This window comes from Pollachius pollachius, assembly GCF_949987615.1.
Source record: "Pollachius pollachius genome assembly, chromosome: 14".
NCBI lineage: Eukaryota > Metazoa > Chordata > Actinopteri > Gadiformes > Gadidae > Pollachius > Pollachius pollachius.
In genome coordinates, this window is record NC_136947.1 from 17,773,630 (window position 1) to 17,790,580 (window position 16,951).

Sequence of the window (16,951 nt, forward strand, 5' to 3'; positions counted from 1 at the left end):
TCCCCCCTCCCTCTCTCTCCCTCTCCCTCCCTCTATCTCTCTTCCCTCCTCCCTCTCTCTCCCCCTCCCTCTCTCTCCCTCTCCCTCCCTCTATGTCTCTTCCCTCCTCCCTCTCTCTCCCCGCCTCTATCTCTCCCTCCCTATCTCTCTGTGTAACTGTCTCACTCTCTCTCCCCCCTCCCTCTCTCTCCCTCTCCCTCCCTCTATCTCTCTTCCCTCCTCCCTCTCTCTCCCCCCCTCTATCTCTCCCTATGTATATCTCTCTCTCTCTCATGTCCTCAAGGGATGACATTTCGAGAGGGTCCTGTCAGATAACGGCGGCGGCGGCGACGGCGGCGGCGGCGGCTGATAGCAGGAGGTCTGCGGGGAGAGAGCGCCGGCGACCCGACGGGGGTGAGGGGGGGTCGGAGGGCCACACACCGAGGACACACACACACAAACAGACGCACACACACGGACGTGCAGGCGATCAATGCTAATGACCTGGCTGAATGGGGGCCACACTTGTCGGCGACAGAATAGCGAGAGAAAGAGGAGAGGGGGAAATATAGAATGAACGGGGGAGGGGGGGGGGGGGATCAATGGGCAGGTTGGAAGGCTAGCTCCCCTGAGCCCACCCCCCTCTCTCCCCCCAACCCTTATTTCGCCCCCCACCCCCCACACGTGTGTGTGTGTGTGTGTGTGAAGGTGGGAGGGTTCAGATGGTGTTTTTATCACCCTGCCGGCTACGGCTACATGGACTCCCTGGCTGTTAATTAGAGCGCGCCATTACAGCTGGTCCTGAAGGAGAGGTGTGTGTGTGTGTGTGTGTGTGTGTGTGTGTGTGCGTGTGTGCGTGTGTGTGTGTGTTGCCATCTCATGCATTGTTCCCTGTTCATCATCATAGCTCTATAAATATACAGGCAGGAAGGATGGTATGCATAGATAGATAGATAGATAGAGACGTAAGAGATAGATAGTTAGATAGATGGAGCGATAGAGCGAGAGAGAGTGAGAATGAGAGAGAATGAGAGAGAGAGAGCGCGAGCGAGAGAGAGCGAGAGAGAGAGAGTGAGAGAGAGAGAAAGAGAGTGATAGAGAGAGCGAGAGAGAGAGAGTGTAAGAGAGAGAAAGAGAGAGTGATAGAGAGAGGCAGAGAGCGAGAGAGAGAGGCAGAGGTAGGGATGGACGCTGGAAATAGACACTGCAGCCAGGGTCGTGATTATGCTTTTCACCAAATGAATCATTTATCAAACACAAACACACAGCCCGACAGCAGCCTATTTCTAGCCCCTGTTTAAATTGATAAGACAGACCATGAGAAGTGTGTTTGTATGTGCTTTGGAGAACACAAACACACACACATGCAGATTCTTGGCATTCAACCGCTATTGTTCTTGGGCGTCTTCCTGCCCGCGTGCGCGCATGTGTTCGTGTGTGTGTGTGTGTGAGTGTGTTTTTTGGAACTATGCATTCTGGGCTGCTTGTGTTTACAGAAGGGTGATCAGAACTGGTGCTGAAAACAAGCTTTGGAGCCAACCAGATCTTGGCAAATATGCTTTTGCTACAAACACACACACACACACACACAAACACACACTCACACACACACACACACACTCACAAGCACACATGAGCGCACACACACTCACACGCATAAATTCATACATGCACACCCACACACTGTCGCAAACAATCAAACACACACAGACACACACGGTGACCCAAACCAACAAGCAACCGAACATAGACACACACATACACTCCCACACATACAATGACCAAAACAAACACAGACACACACGTATATAAATTTACATAATTGCGACAGTGTGGCTAAACAAGCACAAATTCACATTTTGTCCTCATCCTCATTCACACGAACACACACACACACACACACACACACACACACACACACACACACACACACACACACAACACACAATAGGAAATCCAAACATGGTCCTGTTTTAGAACAGGGTCTGGCCGGTGATATTCTCCGGTCTGTTTTGGAGCGTAACGGCATCAGTGTGTATGCGTGGGCCCTGAGGCAACACACACGCTAGCATGCTACCGCGGCCCCGGATTAGAGCGATGATTCAGCGGCCGCCAAATAGCACGGATCGCACCGCGGCTCCCGCAGGACGCAGTGGTGCTGAAGAGGAGCAATTTAACTGATAATGATTATGGATCACAATACAGAGCTACTCCTCAGAGCCTCCCTGAAACCCTGGTACCTTATTCCACCTGCTCCACTGTTTCTCTCTCACACACACACACACACACACACACACACACACACACACACACACACACACACACACACACACACACACACACAAGGAAACAGAGGCTTCCATACAAACCCCCACGGTAGAGTAGAGATACCATGTGAAACAATGGGGTAACAAATTAGACGTAAGTATACAAAGTAGAGAGGGGGGGTGGGGGGCTGGTGGGAGAGAGACAGAGATGTATGGAGAAGGGGGGGGTTAGAGAGAGAGACAGAGAGAGAGAGAGAGAGAAAGAGAGAGAGAGAGAGAGAGAGAGAGAGTGGTGGAGCGAGCCTAAAGTACACTGTATGCAGCACCACGATGAAAGCGCGGGTCCCCGCTAAGGGAGTGTGTAATCGGCTTGCTGGCTGAGCGGATACACCCTCCGTTGTTTGAAGGACCAGAATGGTTCGGGGGGCCTCCGACCTGCCAATGCAGCAGACGCCCGGGGGAGCGATTCATGGATCACGCACCCCGGTGCTCCTAATGCCCTCACCCACATACATATAAACACAATCACACACACACACCCCTCCCCACCCTTTCCTCGCCTACCCATCTCCTAAACTGGGACACTGGGAGGTGAGTATAATCAGGATTACGCTGCAAAATCTCCAAACACGCACACACGCACACACACACACACACGGGTGTGCACACACAGGCCCAAGTGTACAGACACACACACACAGACACATACACAGGCACAGGCAGACACAGACACAAACACAGGCGCACAGGCACACACACACACACACACACACACACACACACACACAGACACACAGACACACACACACACACAGACACACACACACACACACACACACACACACACACACACACACTCACAGGCCCAGACACATACTGCTGCAGTGATGAGTCTATCTCGCCCACCAGAGGGTTTTAAACATGCAGAGCTGCAGATATTCAGATTTGCTGAAGGCAAAGGAACACAGCTGCGGTGTCCGTATGAAAGTGCATGTGGTGGTGGTGGGGGTGTGGGTGGGGGTGTTGATGGCGGTGTTGGAGCTGGTTGTGGAAGTATAGTAGTGAAAGGCCATACACGTGCAGGAGAAATGGGAAATGGACGTGCAAGGAAACGCAAAGAGGACGGGGTGGGGTAAAGTAGGGCTGGTTCGGAAGTTGGGAGGGAGGCAGGAAGGGAGCAAGGGAGAGAGGGAGCCTCGGGGAGATTGAAGGCTGCGAAAATGAAAGAATGAATAAAACAAGAGATTAAGAAATATAAAATGAAGTGGCACCTCGAAGAGGAAAAAAGGGAAATTGTCGCGAGGGGAAAGAAAGAGAAAAGAGCAAAAAATAGAGAGAAGGTGGTGGGACGCTAATAAGACAGGAGAAGCTTACAGGAAGTGAACCACGAAGATGAGGGTGATGGATGATGATGATGGGGCTGATGGTGGTGATGAAGAGCATTATGCCGCCCGCCCCTCCTTCTCACCTAACCTCGCCCTCCCTATCCCCCTTCTCTTAGGCTAACCGCTGGTGGCCACACCTCTATCCATTAGGACTGTTGAGTGCAGCAGCGCACATCCTCCGCCTAACCACACAAGGACGCACTCTTCAGCGGCCCCCAGATGAGCCAACTGGGGGTTCAGCTCCTGGATGGTGTGTGTGTGTGTGTGTGTGTGTGTGCATGTGTGGAGACACGGGAGGACCGTGAAGGAGGACTAGCGGGGTGGAAGTGGATTAAAGAAAGGCAGCGGGGTGGATGGGACCCGGGCTAATGAAGGTAACCTTTCTCAGCTCCACCCAGCCTAAGTCAGCCCTAAGTAGCGGTGCTCTGATGCTGTCCCCGGGGAAGAACCGGTTCTGAGGACCCAGCGGGTTGGAAGGATTTGGTACACTTGTTCTTCAAGTGGTGACTACTCAGCGGAATTATTTAGCCTTCGCCGTAGCTTACAGCTTTCCATTGTTTTTAGGGGATACATTTTTTTTTTATGTCGGGTAACATTGCCTTAGTGGTGCGGTACTGTGGGAGCAGTGTTGCATTATGGGGGCGGCAGTAGCTGAAAAGGTAGAGTAGGAAATCTACCTGGGGACTGTGGTTATGCGCTTGATTCCTCAGCTTCTTGATTATGTCCATGAGCAAAACTTCGCCTAAGTGACCTGACTGTTTTCTTGATTGACCGCCTAGGCTTGCATGGCTGGATATTGCAGTCAGGGAACAAATGTGTTGTGTGTGTGGAGGAGATTAATTGCATTAAGTTCCTTTCTGTGATTTTATAATGGCTGGAGGAGTTAGTCCACCATAGCATTTCACTTCATTTGGCCATTGCTTTGGATGACCTATTTTAGTGTCTAACCTTAGGCTAATCAAATTTGAATAAACAAGTTTACTCAAACGGACACGGACACGGACACAAACACAGGCTCACACGCCCACACGGCCACATAGACGCGCGGGCCGACAGACATGACCCGGGGGTGTGGAGGCGATGCGGTAATGTGCTATGGACTGGGGCTGTGTGTGTGTAGCGATGCTAGCTCTCATAACAGATGGACCAGAGTGTATTCCCCGGGCTTGGAGCCTTCTGCCCACCACACCGCCCTGCCAGCTCGCCAGAATAACCCATCCCTCCCCTCTCCATCGCCATCTTTTTAACCTTCCCTCCCCAGCTCTTCCTCTCCTCTAACTGCATCTAATGTATGGCGGTGCACTCCATCTCGTGGTGAACCCACAACTTGCTCTTCCCATCGCTCTCAACCTCCTCAGCTGCTGCAGCCATCCCACCTCCCTCTGTGCACCAATGGCCCCTCTACTCCCCTCCCCTCTCGATCCCTCCCCTCCCCTCCCCTCCCCTCCTCTCCTATCCCTCACCACCTCCCCTCCTCTCCTATCCCTCACCACCTCCCCTCCCCTCCCCTCCCCTCCTCTCCTCTCCCTCACCACCTCCTCTCCTCTCCCTCACCACCTCCCCTCCTCTCCTATCCCTCACCACCTCCCCTCCCCTCCCCTCCCCTCCTCTCCTCTCCCTCACCACCTCCTCTCCTCTCCCCCACCACCTCCCCTCCCCTCCTCTCCTCTCCCTCACCACCTCCTCTCCTCTCCCTCACCACCTCCTCCCCTCTCCTCTCCCTCACCACCTCCTCCCCTCTCCTCTCCCTCACCACCTCCCCTCCCCTCCCCTCCGTTCCACCCCTCTCCTCTCCCTCACCACCTCCTCCCCTCTCCTCTCCCTCACCACCTCCTCTCCTCTCCTCTCCCTCACCACCTCCCCTCCTCTCCCCTCCCCTCATCTCCTCTCCCTCACAACCTCTCCTCTCCTTCTCTCTATCCCCTCTTCTCCAGCCCCCCCCTCCCCCCCCCCCTCTTTATTCGTTCCCCTGCCAACGCCGAGTCTAATCCCTTGTGTCTTTTTCATGTTGAAATGACCCAATGAGGCCACAGCTCCCCCCAACCCCCACCCAGCACCGTCCACCAGCCAGGGCAGGGCAGAGGGCCAGACCAGGCCCTCCGAATTGCAGGCGCCTGGCCACAACATGTGGGCAACCTTATCTCACATGAGCACTTAGGAGCAGCCATATTAGATGAGCTTAGCAGGGCGAGGAGACAGTGTACATTAGATTAACACCCTCCTCGCTCTGGCCCCCGGCAGGCAGACACTGTAGTGGGGGCAGAGAGGAGGAGGGATGCTAAAGTGCCATGCTAATGTGTTAGCTCCACACATACACACACACACATACACACACATAAACACACTCTCAGTGGCGGGGACTATTTAAAGCAGCGTTTGTTCCATGGTGGGGTTGGAGGGTGGGGGAGAGGGTGGATGTGGAGGGCAGGGCAGAGTTTGTGGCACAGCTGCATTGTCACATCTGCAGCTGAGAGCCAAGGGAACCTTTGACTGGTACTGTCAAGCCAGGTGTGTGTGTGTGTGTGTGTGTGTGTGTGTGTCTGTGTGTTTGTGTATAAATGCCTGGATATGCTTGGGTTTGCTGTTTCTATCTTCATATCGTTCATAAACTGTCATAAACACCCCACTTAACCCAACTCAAATCCATCGATTTACAATTTAGATGTACTGTGTATTGACTACTACTATTTAGTTATTTAGCACACTGTTATATTTATGTTTCTAAAGTGACTTACAGGAGAGGCTGAGCACAAGCAAAGTAAACAATCAATATTAGAGCCGCAGCAGCAACTACAAAGAAAACTACAAAAACTACACAAAGTGCCGCCTGGGCAAGTCTCTAAATGAAGTGGCTGGACCTCAGTCCTCACCTGCCGGGACCCCGGGTGTGACACCGGGTGTGTGTTTCAGGGGGCTCACCTCGGATGATGGCCAGCTTGGCGGTGACGGCCACCTCCCCCTGGCTGTTCTGCGCCACGCACTCGTAGATGTTCTCGTCCCTGGGGGCCCTCAGGGGCTGGATCCGCAGCACGGCCCCCGCGCCGTCGTCGTACTCGATGGTCTGGAACACACAGGCTCACAGTCACACACCAGGGGCCCGCGGAGGGCCATCAGGGCCGGCGTAATAGACCGTAATGTCGTTAATGGACTGTGATAGACGGTAATGCAGCGGCCTGCAGCAGAACCTTACGCCCCAGACGGCGTTAATCTCATCATCAAGGGTAATGTCACGCTAAAAACTGCATTCTAATATTCCCACTTCCGCGGATCGCGAAACACAATCAAAATTAGATTTGAATTGTACTTTAATTGTCATTTTTTCATAATTTTGTTACTGTTGGGTTTGAGAGCGTCTGTTTTAGTGGCCGGACGGGGACTATTAAACAGTGAGCGAACATAAAATGTAAAAGAGTCTTTTTGCTGCACCCGTGCATCGCACCGTCTCATTTCACCCGATACTGGTCACAGCAGTACCGTGCGCTGATTAGGAATATTGGATGGACTGGATGCTTGACTGAGGACCACTTACTTTTGTTTTGAATGCGGAGGTTGAAACTCCACAGTTTAATCACACATAAACAGATTAAAATGGGTTATTCCTTTCATTAAACCATAAGTAACAGTCCCAACATTTCAATAATCCCCATAGTGGGTAAATTAGCCCTTAACGCTTGGCTGTAGCAAACATAATGAATCACATTTGCTTCAGATGTGGCCCAAATAGGGTGAATTACAAAAGTTATGAATCATATATAAATTCTAAAAAGCTATCAAATTAAATTATTTTCCAGGTCCAGATTATTAAATGGAGCATTTTTATCAGAGAGTAAAAATGAGTAATTGCTTTAAATTACACAAAAATAGAGCAATAAAATATGCTTTCACTATCGCAATCAGTTGGCTAGTGCCACCAGGGAGCAGCCTACAACAGGTCTGGTCTGGTCTGTGTTGGGGGGGCGGTCTACAACAGGTCTGGTCTGGTCTGTGTTGGGGGGGCGGTCTACAACAGGTCTGGTCTGGTCTGTGTGGGGGGCAGCGTTGTGCATTGTGACAACCACCTCGATACGCTGGGAGTTCACTTTCTTGCCCTTCTTGTTCCACACGACCTGGGGCTTGGGGTCCCCCGAGGCCTGGCACACGAACGACGCCACTCCCCCCGAGACCCCGATCTGGTCGGTGGGGGTCTTGGTGAACCTGGGCTGTGCTGATGGAGACACAAGGGGAAGGCAACCGGTCAGAAGGGCAGAGAAGACTGAAGAACGAAACACACAGGAAACCAAGAAAGGAAAGTGGGCTGGACCACAACAAGGTGGAAATCAGAAACCACCTCACTGGAGCAACCACGACGTCAACAGACTTTCATTTGTCTGAAAGCAAGTGAGCAGAGCCAATACCTGACTCCGCCCCCATTAACTGTCCGCCAGTGGACTTGAGCTGTGTGTGTGTGTGTGTTTTTTTTCTCTTCTTCCTGGCTAACATCTAGAGGACATCATGAAGGACTTCCTGTGGGTCATAAATAAAAGATGGGCCTGGGCTTCAGAGGAACATCTCTCTCTCTCTCTCTCTCTCGCTCTCTTTCTTTCTCTCTCTCTCTCTCACCATCTCATTCACCCACTCTCTCTTCCTCCCCCACTTCTCTCTCACTCCCTCTCCATCTCTTTCTCTCTTGCTTGCCCCATCTCTTTCTCTCTCCCTTCCTCTTCCTGTTTCTTTATCCCTCTCTCTCTATGTTGTACACTCTCCCACTCTCTCCCTCTACCCTGCTTCCTCTCCCTTTCATATGCTCTCACTCTTTCTCGCTATCGCCCTGCTCTCTACCTCTCTCTCTCTCTCTCTCTCTCCCTGCTCTCTACCTCTCTCTGCCTCTCTCGCTCTCTCTGTCTCTCTCTATCTCTCTGTCTCTCTCTCTCTCTGTCGCTCTTTCTCTCGCTCTGCTCAGGGCGGACAACAGACTATGCATTCAGCACAGATTGTCATGACACATGAGTGTTTCACAGATTGGAGACGTGTTGGCTGCAGATTCACAGCAGATAATTGCTTTAAATGTATTAATATATCGGGTGCTTTTTAGTCTCCAGCCCTTATTGCTTGCAACATATGCAGAGAGAGATCGAAATATTTCAATTAATCTCATTTCCTGGTTTCATGTGTCTCATTGAAATGAGACCAATACACCATATGTATTAGCACTTTATCTCGCCCTGGGGGAGAATTCAGATTCTCATCGAATGAAGATATATACACATGAATATATTTTTATAACGTCGCCCAACGGGTATTGCAGGTGCTTAGGCAATCTGTTCCCACTGCACTCGACCCAATCAAAAACCGTTTGGAGCCTGTAGAGTGAGCAGCCCCAGAGTAACTCATTCAGATCAATGAGCCCGAGGTCCAACCGGCCCCCCGACCACGCCACCGCCGCCTCCCTGCCTCCATCTGAGGGGGCCAGAGTTCTATGTCTGCATGTCTATGGCCTGTTGCCATGGCGCCCGGTTTTAACTCCTCCTCAGTTACACAAGTAGTTTCTATCCACCATGGTGAAGACGGGCTGACCCTCACCATAGCAACCTGGCTCCCACCTCCCCCGCCCCTCCCTACCACCCACCCATCCGCTATCTCCTGGCGGGCGGGGTCCGCACCGTGTTGATCTACATCTGCCTGCGGAGACAGCAGCAGCATCAGGCAGGAACACAAAACCACTCAACACGGCATTTAAAACTGTTTGTTTTTTTTACCCATCCTTTTTCCGTGTCGTATCTGCACACTTCAGCGGCTGCGAAGAGACCGTCAACGCCAGACATCACTAGCCTGTCCCTTTTCACCTTAGCGCCTCGACAGAAACTTGAGGAGAAATATTGTGGCTGAAAGCCTGGCCGAAGGTCCCCTCGCTAGGCAGAGTGTGTATTTAAATGATCCACTTTGCCTAGCGGAAGTACAGAGGCCCCCACTCTCACTGTCCTGTTTGCTCAAAAAACACTCCCTTCATATACAATATTTAGATATATTGAATAAAAATATCTAGTGATCACTAATGAAGCACAGTGAAGATTGTACCCAACTAATGATTCTTGGCAGCAAACAAATGATGAGGTATACTATGAGGGCTTACTCATTAGCAAACAGAGATATATAAAAAATAATAATGAATACAATGATATATATACATTTGAATATAAATAACTGTTGCACAGGGTGGTTTTAACGGTTTGCTATCCCAGCTGGAAACACAACACCATCTTCACCAGGCTGCTCCGTGTTTTCCCCCTCCTATGTTTCCGTGTGCACTTTAAAGTGCTCTCGGTTAGCCAATACCCGGGCAGAAAACCCTGTCCTGCTGGCAATATGACCACATAAGCCTCTTTAGGAGCCACAGAAAACCCCTGCAAGGCCCGTCCTCTGTGGATTTGCTCTGAACAGAAAGTGGTTGCGAGCAGAAAGTTCCAGAAAGCCGGTGGAACCATAAAAAAAGGAAAGAGAAAGTAATAGCTTTGTCTTGGTAGAAGACGGCTTTGGGCTGGTGAACTAGCGCCGGCTCGTCTTAATGGAACACCTTGTCTGGGCTGCTCCAGTCAGGAATAGAGGGGTCTTAAAGTACGATCCAGTAGCACGCGTTTGCCATAATGGTGTTGTGAGAATACCCACACGAGCATGGTATCACAAAGATAATTAATAATGCAATTTGCCCGAACCACTCATGCATCACTGGCATCGCTCGCACAGAGGATCAACGTGCTGTGTTTGAGCACTGGGATATATGTCTGAGAAATCAAAAATATCCCTTTCGCTATCAACTATACATGACTATTGAGCAATTACCCCACAAATCAAACATTAATTAGCAACCATTATTTACATTTTCCGAGACATCTGGATATTGATTGCATGTTAAAGTCTTTGAAAACAAAACCATTCATAACAATATTCCACAGTCGATTCCTCTGACTTTCACTTTGAAAAGTATCAAAAGGAAGGAGGTATGGTTTCTATACAGAGGTATATACAGGAGACAAAGGTATCATCATATTGCTTTGTAAACTCGGTGGCCTTGTGAGGGGTTTTATGTTAGCTGCCGAATATAAAAAGTAATTCATCCTTGACGTCAATCAGTTTAAAAGCCATGGAGTGAAATTTGTTAAATGAATGAAAGAGGAGTGGAAAATGTATTAGACTTTGGCCATCCACTAATGGTCTGTGCTGTTATCTCCGTCTTTGGCCTGGATCCATTTACCAAACTCCGCTTGGAGTATTTTCAGTGCAGTGACAAGTAATGGAAATTAGTTCTGATGGCCGTGTGTGTGCGGATGTGTGTAGGTGCATGTATGTTGGTGTAAGCGTGTGTGCACAGGTGTGCGTGTGTGTGTGTGTGTATGTTTGTGTGTGTGTGTGTGTGTTTGAATGTGTGTGTGTGGTGGACAATCTGTGGAGATGTCGCAATCAGGAGGATGATGAGGAACATGCTTCCAGGAGCTCCAAGCAAATCAGACTACATTAACTTCACCAAAAGCCTGGGCTGATGTACTGATGTTGCTCCAATCACACAGACACAGACACACACACAGACACAGACACAGACACAGACACAGACACAGACACAGACACACACACACACACACACACACATCTAATTAGCACAATAACCATATACCAACATATGAGCCAGTCAGCCTATCAAGGAAAACAGAAGAACCACCAGCACAGTACACAACAGTGCACAATTGAACAAGAACAAGACAGCACACAGTCAGTGTTAAACAGGCAGCGCAGCAGCATTATTGATGCAGAGTTGGCTCTCTGGTCGTACCTAGGGCTTCACACACGTCGCTCAAAGAAGCAATTAGGAGGAGCAGCGAAGGCAGGAAGAGCAGGCAGGGCAGTGATGGTCGGAGGCAGAGCCCCCGGACAGGCCTCCTGTGCTGGGGTGGAAATCCACGGGTCCTGGCTAGAGGCATGGTTGTACGGAAGGGGCTGGTCGGAGATGAACGAGACAGGGGCTGGAGGTTGGCTCAACAGGGGTAGGCACTCTGTGGAGAGAAACAGAACAACGGGCCAGTTCAGCTCAGCTCAATGTAAAATACTCATAAAGAGACATGTCAAGTGTCTGTTTATGAGTCCTGTTTCTTTGGTGTCTTTTTGCTTTTCGAAAGAGGTGATTATAATTCAATTGTGCGAGGGAGAAATCAGAAGGAATAAATTGTACATGAACACAGATATGTATGAGGAAAAAGAAGGACATTCATGCGAGATGTATGCTAATACAGGATTAGCTCTTTCCATTTTGTCCATCTAATCTCAACACGGAAGTGTTGAGATTAGATGGCCGCTGAAGCAGGTCGGCTCAAACTGAATTTAAAAAGCCACAATAGAAGCGCTGCTCAAACGAGTAAAACAAGAAATAGACTGGAATATATTTGCCTTCCAGCTTTTGTATTAATATCAGTCCCCTGCAATTGAGACGTGAGCTAAACTGCAGATACTTCAACCCGTTGTAATTCTATTAAGCTTGAGCCTGGGTCTAATTCTGCTCTTAGTACTCAATTGTTTTATATGTACTAGTGGCTCATTAAAGTGTTAATGCAATGACACAGCACAAGTATACCACGGCCATGGAGACACACTGAAACAACAAGGATTAGGGTCAGTCGAAGTAGAAAATAATATCCTCTATTCCTGATGCGAAGATATCGTTCCCTGGGATTTTCTTCATATTACTTTCCTCTCTCTCTATCTATTTCTCTCTCTCACTCTCTTGTTCCGTTTTTATCACTGACATCCACAGACACTGAGCTCCGCACATACACACGCACACACACAGAAACACACGGACACAAAAACACACACACTCTCACACACCCACAAGCACGCACGCACGCACGCACGCACGCACGCACGCACGCACGCACGCACACACACACACACAAACACAAACACGCATGGACCTACAAATACAAGCAAGAATACACAAGCATACACACACAAACACACATATCCAGCCCATCTGGGGGAGTAAGCATAATTCAGCTGTCTGTCTGTGGAGCTCCAGACGGACGGTGCGGCAGCCCCCTGTCTGAGACTCAATAAGTCCTCAGTTCCACCCAGCCCCAACGCCAGGCCTCTGTTAAATGCGCCAGGGTGCCGCGAGTGAGGAGAAGCCTTGTTAGTCTGCCCTTTATGTCACACCCACATTTTTAATCATGTTGAAGACTGGTACTGACTGACACATCATGCGTTTGTTTTCTATGTTTGCCGTAAATATATGCACATCTTTTTCTTGTGCAGATGCCGAACCCACGCATTGAACGCGCGATCCACTTCAGGACAGACGAGAGAGGCTGACAGCTGTGCGGGCAGGCGGATAGACAGGGAGACTCACACACACACAGATACATGTTCACACATACACAAATAAACACATAACACAAACACATACTGTACCTCCTCACACACACACACACACACACAGACACACACAAACAAACCTGCAAAGGTTACCCCACTACTGCACCTGCTAAATCAAAAAGGCATTTCCGGCAAGTTCCATATTCATAGCATTCCTCACACCACTTATTGACTTATTGACCTTCCACATCACATCATGGTCTCCCAGTTTGTAGTGGGATGGAGCTCTAAAATTAGCTAATCTAAAACCGTCAATCTGATGTGGGCTATGTTTCTCAGGCTGTGTCTGGCGTTATCTAAACCAGGTCCAGATGGACAATGAAAAGGAAAGCTTTCAGAGTCCTCTTATAAACACCGCGATAAGAACGCAATCAGATCAGCCCTCATTTACGCATAGCATGCCGGGGAAAGGTTCTCCTCAGCAGTGTGTCACGGCCCTCTGCCTGGTATCAGACATGGATATGCATGCCATGTCCTCCTCTTTCCTGTGCTGAACTCCATGTAGCGACCGATATTCTCTTAATACCCTCCGATCATGACCGCGCTCTGACCCCCCTCTGTCTCTGGGAGTTCACTCTGTCCGTCGCTCCCCACTGTGGCGGCCGTCTCTCACCTGCAACACTAAGCCCCTCAGGCTCTGCCTGCCCTGCAGTCATGCAGCCTCTTTATAATCCTTAATCTTACTGCTGTCTCTATCTCCTGCATTGCTTTCTCTCTATCTTTATCACTCCATTTCTAATCTACTCTACTCCCTGTGCACGCTTCTCCACTTCCTTTCCTCCCCCTCCCTCGCCTCCTCCCTTCATTTCCCTACTCTGCCGGCGTTCACCGTCTCCTGATCTATTTTTGTTTCCATCACACACACACACACACACACATCAGACACACACACACACACACACACACACACACATCAGACACACACACACACACACACACACACACACACAGACACACACACACACAGCTTCTCCAGCTGCTGACGGTCAATTGACACGGTTCAAACAAAGGAGCTTAAGAGCATCCCTAGCTACATCTGTTGACGCCAAGTGAGCGAGCCAACACTGACACAGATCTGCTGGAACCGTCGCGGTCGGCCAGGGCCACCCCAGGACAGGCCGGAAACCTAGATACCGTTAATACCTTTGAAATAAAGAATAAACTCTTACATTTCCTCCCCAAACATCTGCTACAAGCATATGTTGCATGGTGGATGTCTGTTCATACTTGTATTTTTCCTTGTAAGCTTCGTACCTTCTAGGCTTTGCATGTTATCTATCTCAACCGATGACAATGGAGGCAAGATGATGGCAATGAAGGCAATGAAGGCATGGAGACGGGTGGGCAATTAGTGGTAGTGGATAACAATAGGGACGGTTAAACACATGGCTCAGATTGATAGGTGCACAGGCGCTGTTTGGTTTTGACGAGAGGATAATGACAGCCTAGCTCAGGTGGTTGTTACAAACACTGGTTGTTAGTACCCATCCAGATGATGAAATCACCATGTTAAGGTTAGGCTGCTACCAACCCCTGTTCCACTGGGGGGATGGGGGGGTCATAAGGAGATGACATGTTTTGTTTTTATCACCTCACCAACATCACCCATCCCCCTCCTTTTTTTACCCAGCATGCCTTTCAACGCAAGCTGGCTGAGTTGGTCTCTCAAGGCCTGTCTCCATGACAACCGAGCCATGAGCTCGCTCAGAAAGGACTGGATCTGTTTCCTGCAGCGTTTACTGGGAGAGATTGGAAGCAATCTGATGCTCTCCTTATATTGTCAAGTAATTGCTGTCCATTATAGAAAAAGCGCTGTAATAAAACGTGGGATGTTTATGATTGTCTGGAGGTCAAGCACAAATAAATATCAATTGTTTTTGGTGTTCTTATCCTTTCAGGATACGGGAGTTTCAAATCGACTCAATCCATTTAACAGGGCTATTGGCATTATATTTTATTTCAGCCTATGGTTCTTCAAACCTCAAGTCACAATGAATAAATTCTGCGACATATTTTCTGAGGCTGCGCCATGTATCGTGTTAAGAGCTGATAGGTTGTTTTAAAGGTGAGAAAAACATGAGGGGCTGATAATGATACTGGCTCCTGTTATCATTGACCCTACGCCCTGTTGGCAGCGATGACGTTCACAAATGAGCCTATACACAAACACACGCGCACACACGTGCGTGTGCGTGAGCATACGCATACACACACACCCCCACCCATCCACACGCACACAAAGTATGGCAGATGGCAAAGCATCATGGGGTACAGACTGTGACACTTTTTCCCTCTTACACACAAGTGCATGCATACAAACACAAACACACACACACGAGAGAGGGAGCGAGAGAGCGAGAGCGAGTGAGTGAGAGCGAGCGAGAGAGAGAGCGAGAGAGAGACACACAGGATGTGGCTCAGAGGCTGGCTCCAGCAGCCTGGTTACATTCTAGAGGAAAAGCCATAGTCTGAGATCAGCCCTCTCCTTAGCAAGTAAACATACCTGTCACTCAAATAGAGAGACTCTTCACCCTCAATATATAAATTATTCCAGAGTAGGGCGCCGAGTCTTGGGCCGTGCTAGCAGACATTTTGTCTGCGCGATGTAACGCTGACAAAGGCTGTGTGGAGAACGGCAGAAGAAGACAGACGAGACGGTTCTGCTGCGGACGGCCCACGCTCATCTCCCACCGTATCTGGAGTAACTCAAGTCGTTTACAGCGATGAATAATAAATGACGGCACGGTAACTATTATCAGGGAGATTGGGGGGGAAAACAGAAGGAATGCTAATCTCATCTCTCCCTGGCAGTTTGAAATGAAGCCGACACTAGTGTCCAATTTCACTTCCCAGAGTACTAAAAAAAGTCAATAACTCAATCGATGAAATCAAATAAAGCAATAGAGAGATATAAATGAAAGCTGTAGACGTAGCTAGCAGTGGTTCGGTTTATGGTACCAGTTATATTTACAGGGGGGGAGGGGGGCATAACCACATGCTGGCTTCAGTATCTCAACCCAAACTGCACCTTTTATTTTGAGAACTGGACTTCCATTGATGGGATCATTCCATGTAACCACCAGAGGCAGTGGAACGGCTCAATCTGCCCCCTAACAGATGAAACACACTCCTCTCTACAGTCTCTCTGCCCTCAAACTTTTATTGGCCGAAGAGAACCACAGGGAGGGGGTCCATCAACAATGGCGCAAAAGTGTGTTCATCCATCTTGAAATGGCTCCAAGGTCAGACAGTCATGTGCCACCAGAGAGGAGCATATGGAAAGGGATGCTTCAACCTCCTCTAGTGAGACCCACAACAGATGTGACGTCTGTTATTTGGCACAAGGTGTGTTATAGAACTCAAACCACACAAAATAAATAACATTTACCACACTTTATCATCGAGCCTTAAGCAAAAAGCCATTCAGGAGCATTGCTAAGATTTCTACATGGACCTAGTTATTGAACTGGGTTACGTCGGACTGATTAAAGAAACAGCGAGCATGAATTAAATTGGACGGAAGTAAAAGGTACACTTGATAACATATCTAAGTTTATTTGATTTCTGTTATGGTTTCTTTGCCAAAATGTTGTTACAGCTCATATTTTACAGACACTGTAACCCCCTGTGGATTTTAGTACCACAGCTAGGAACATTTTACTCCGGTTTCTTTGCTTTCAGTTTGCTTTACTGAAAGAAATACCATTACACTCACTATAGTTTTTTATATGTACATAAACAATGATGAATTGTGGAATGTAAATTAAACCTCGTCGCTTTTGGACGAGGAATCTTTGCAAATTGCATTTATATTCTCCTGTTGTCCTTCTGGATTACCCGGTGTCACACTCAACATGATTTACTGAAGTCAGCCCAAAGGTAATAAAAACACCAGCAATATTAATCCCACGTATCGACCTCTTT

The 16,951-nt window shown here is 49.0% G+C and overlaps 1 protein-coding gene across 1 annotated transcript in view; it reads right to left on the bottom strand.

Annotated features, from left to right (window-relative positions):
* The window catches only part of LOC307086421 (receptor-type tyrosine-protein phosphatase S-like), a 64,116-nt gene that overhangs the window by 42,249 nt on the left and 4,916 nt on the right, over window positions 1-16,951 (bottom strand). The window contains exons 2-4 of the mRNA XM_079751620.1: window positions 11,433-11,652; window positions 7,690-7,835; window positions 6,551-6,692 (exon numbers count right to left, since the gene is read on the bottom strand). Of these exons, the coding sequence (XP_079607746.1) occupies window positions 6,551-6,692; window positions 7,690-7,835; window positions 11,433-11,580 (436 nt within the window). The 5' untranslated portion in view covers window positions 11,581-11,652. The remainder of the gene's footprint in view (window positions 1-6,550; window positions 6,693-7,689; window positions 7,836-11,432; window positions 11,653-16,951) is intronic.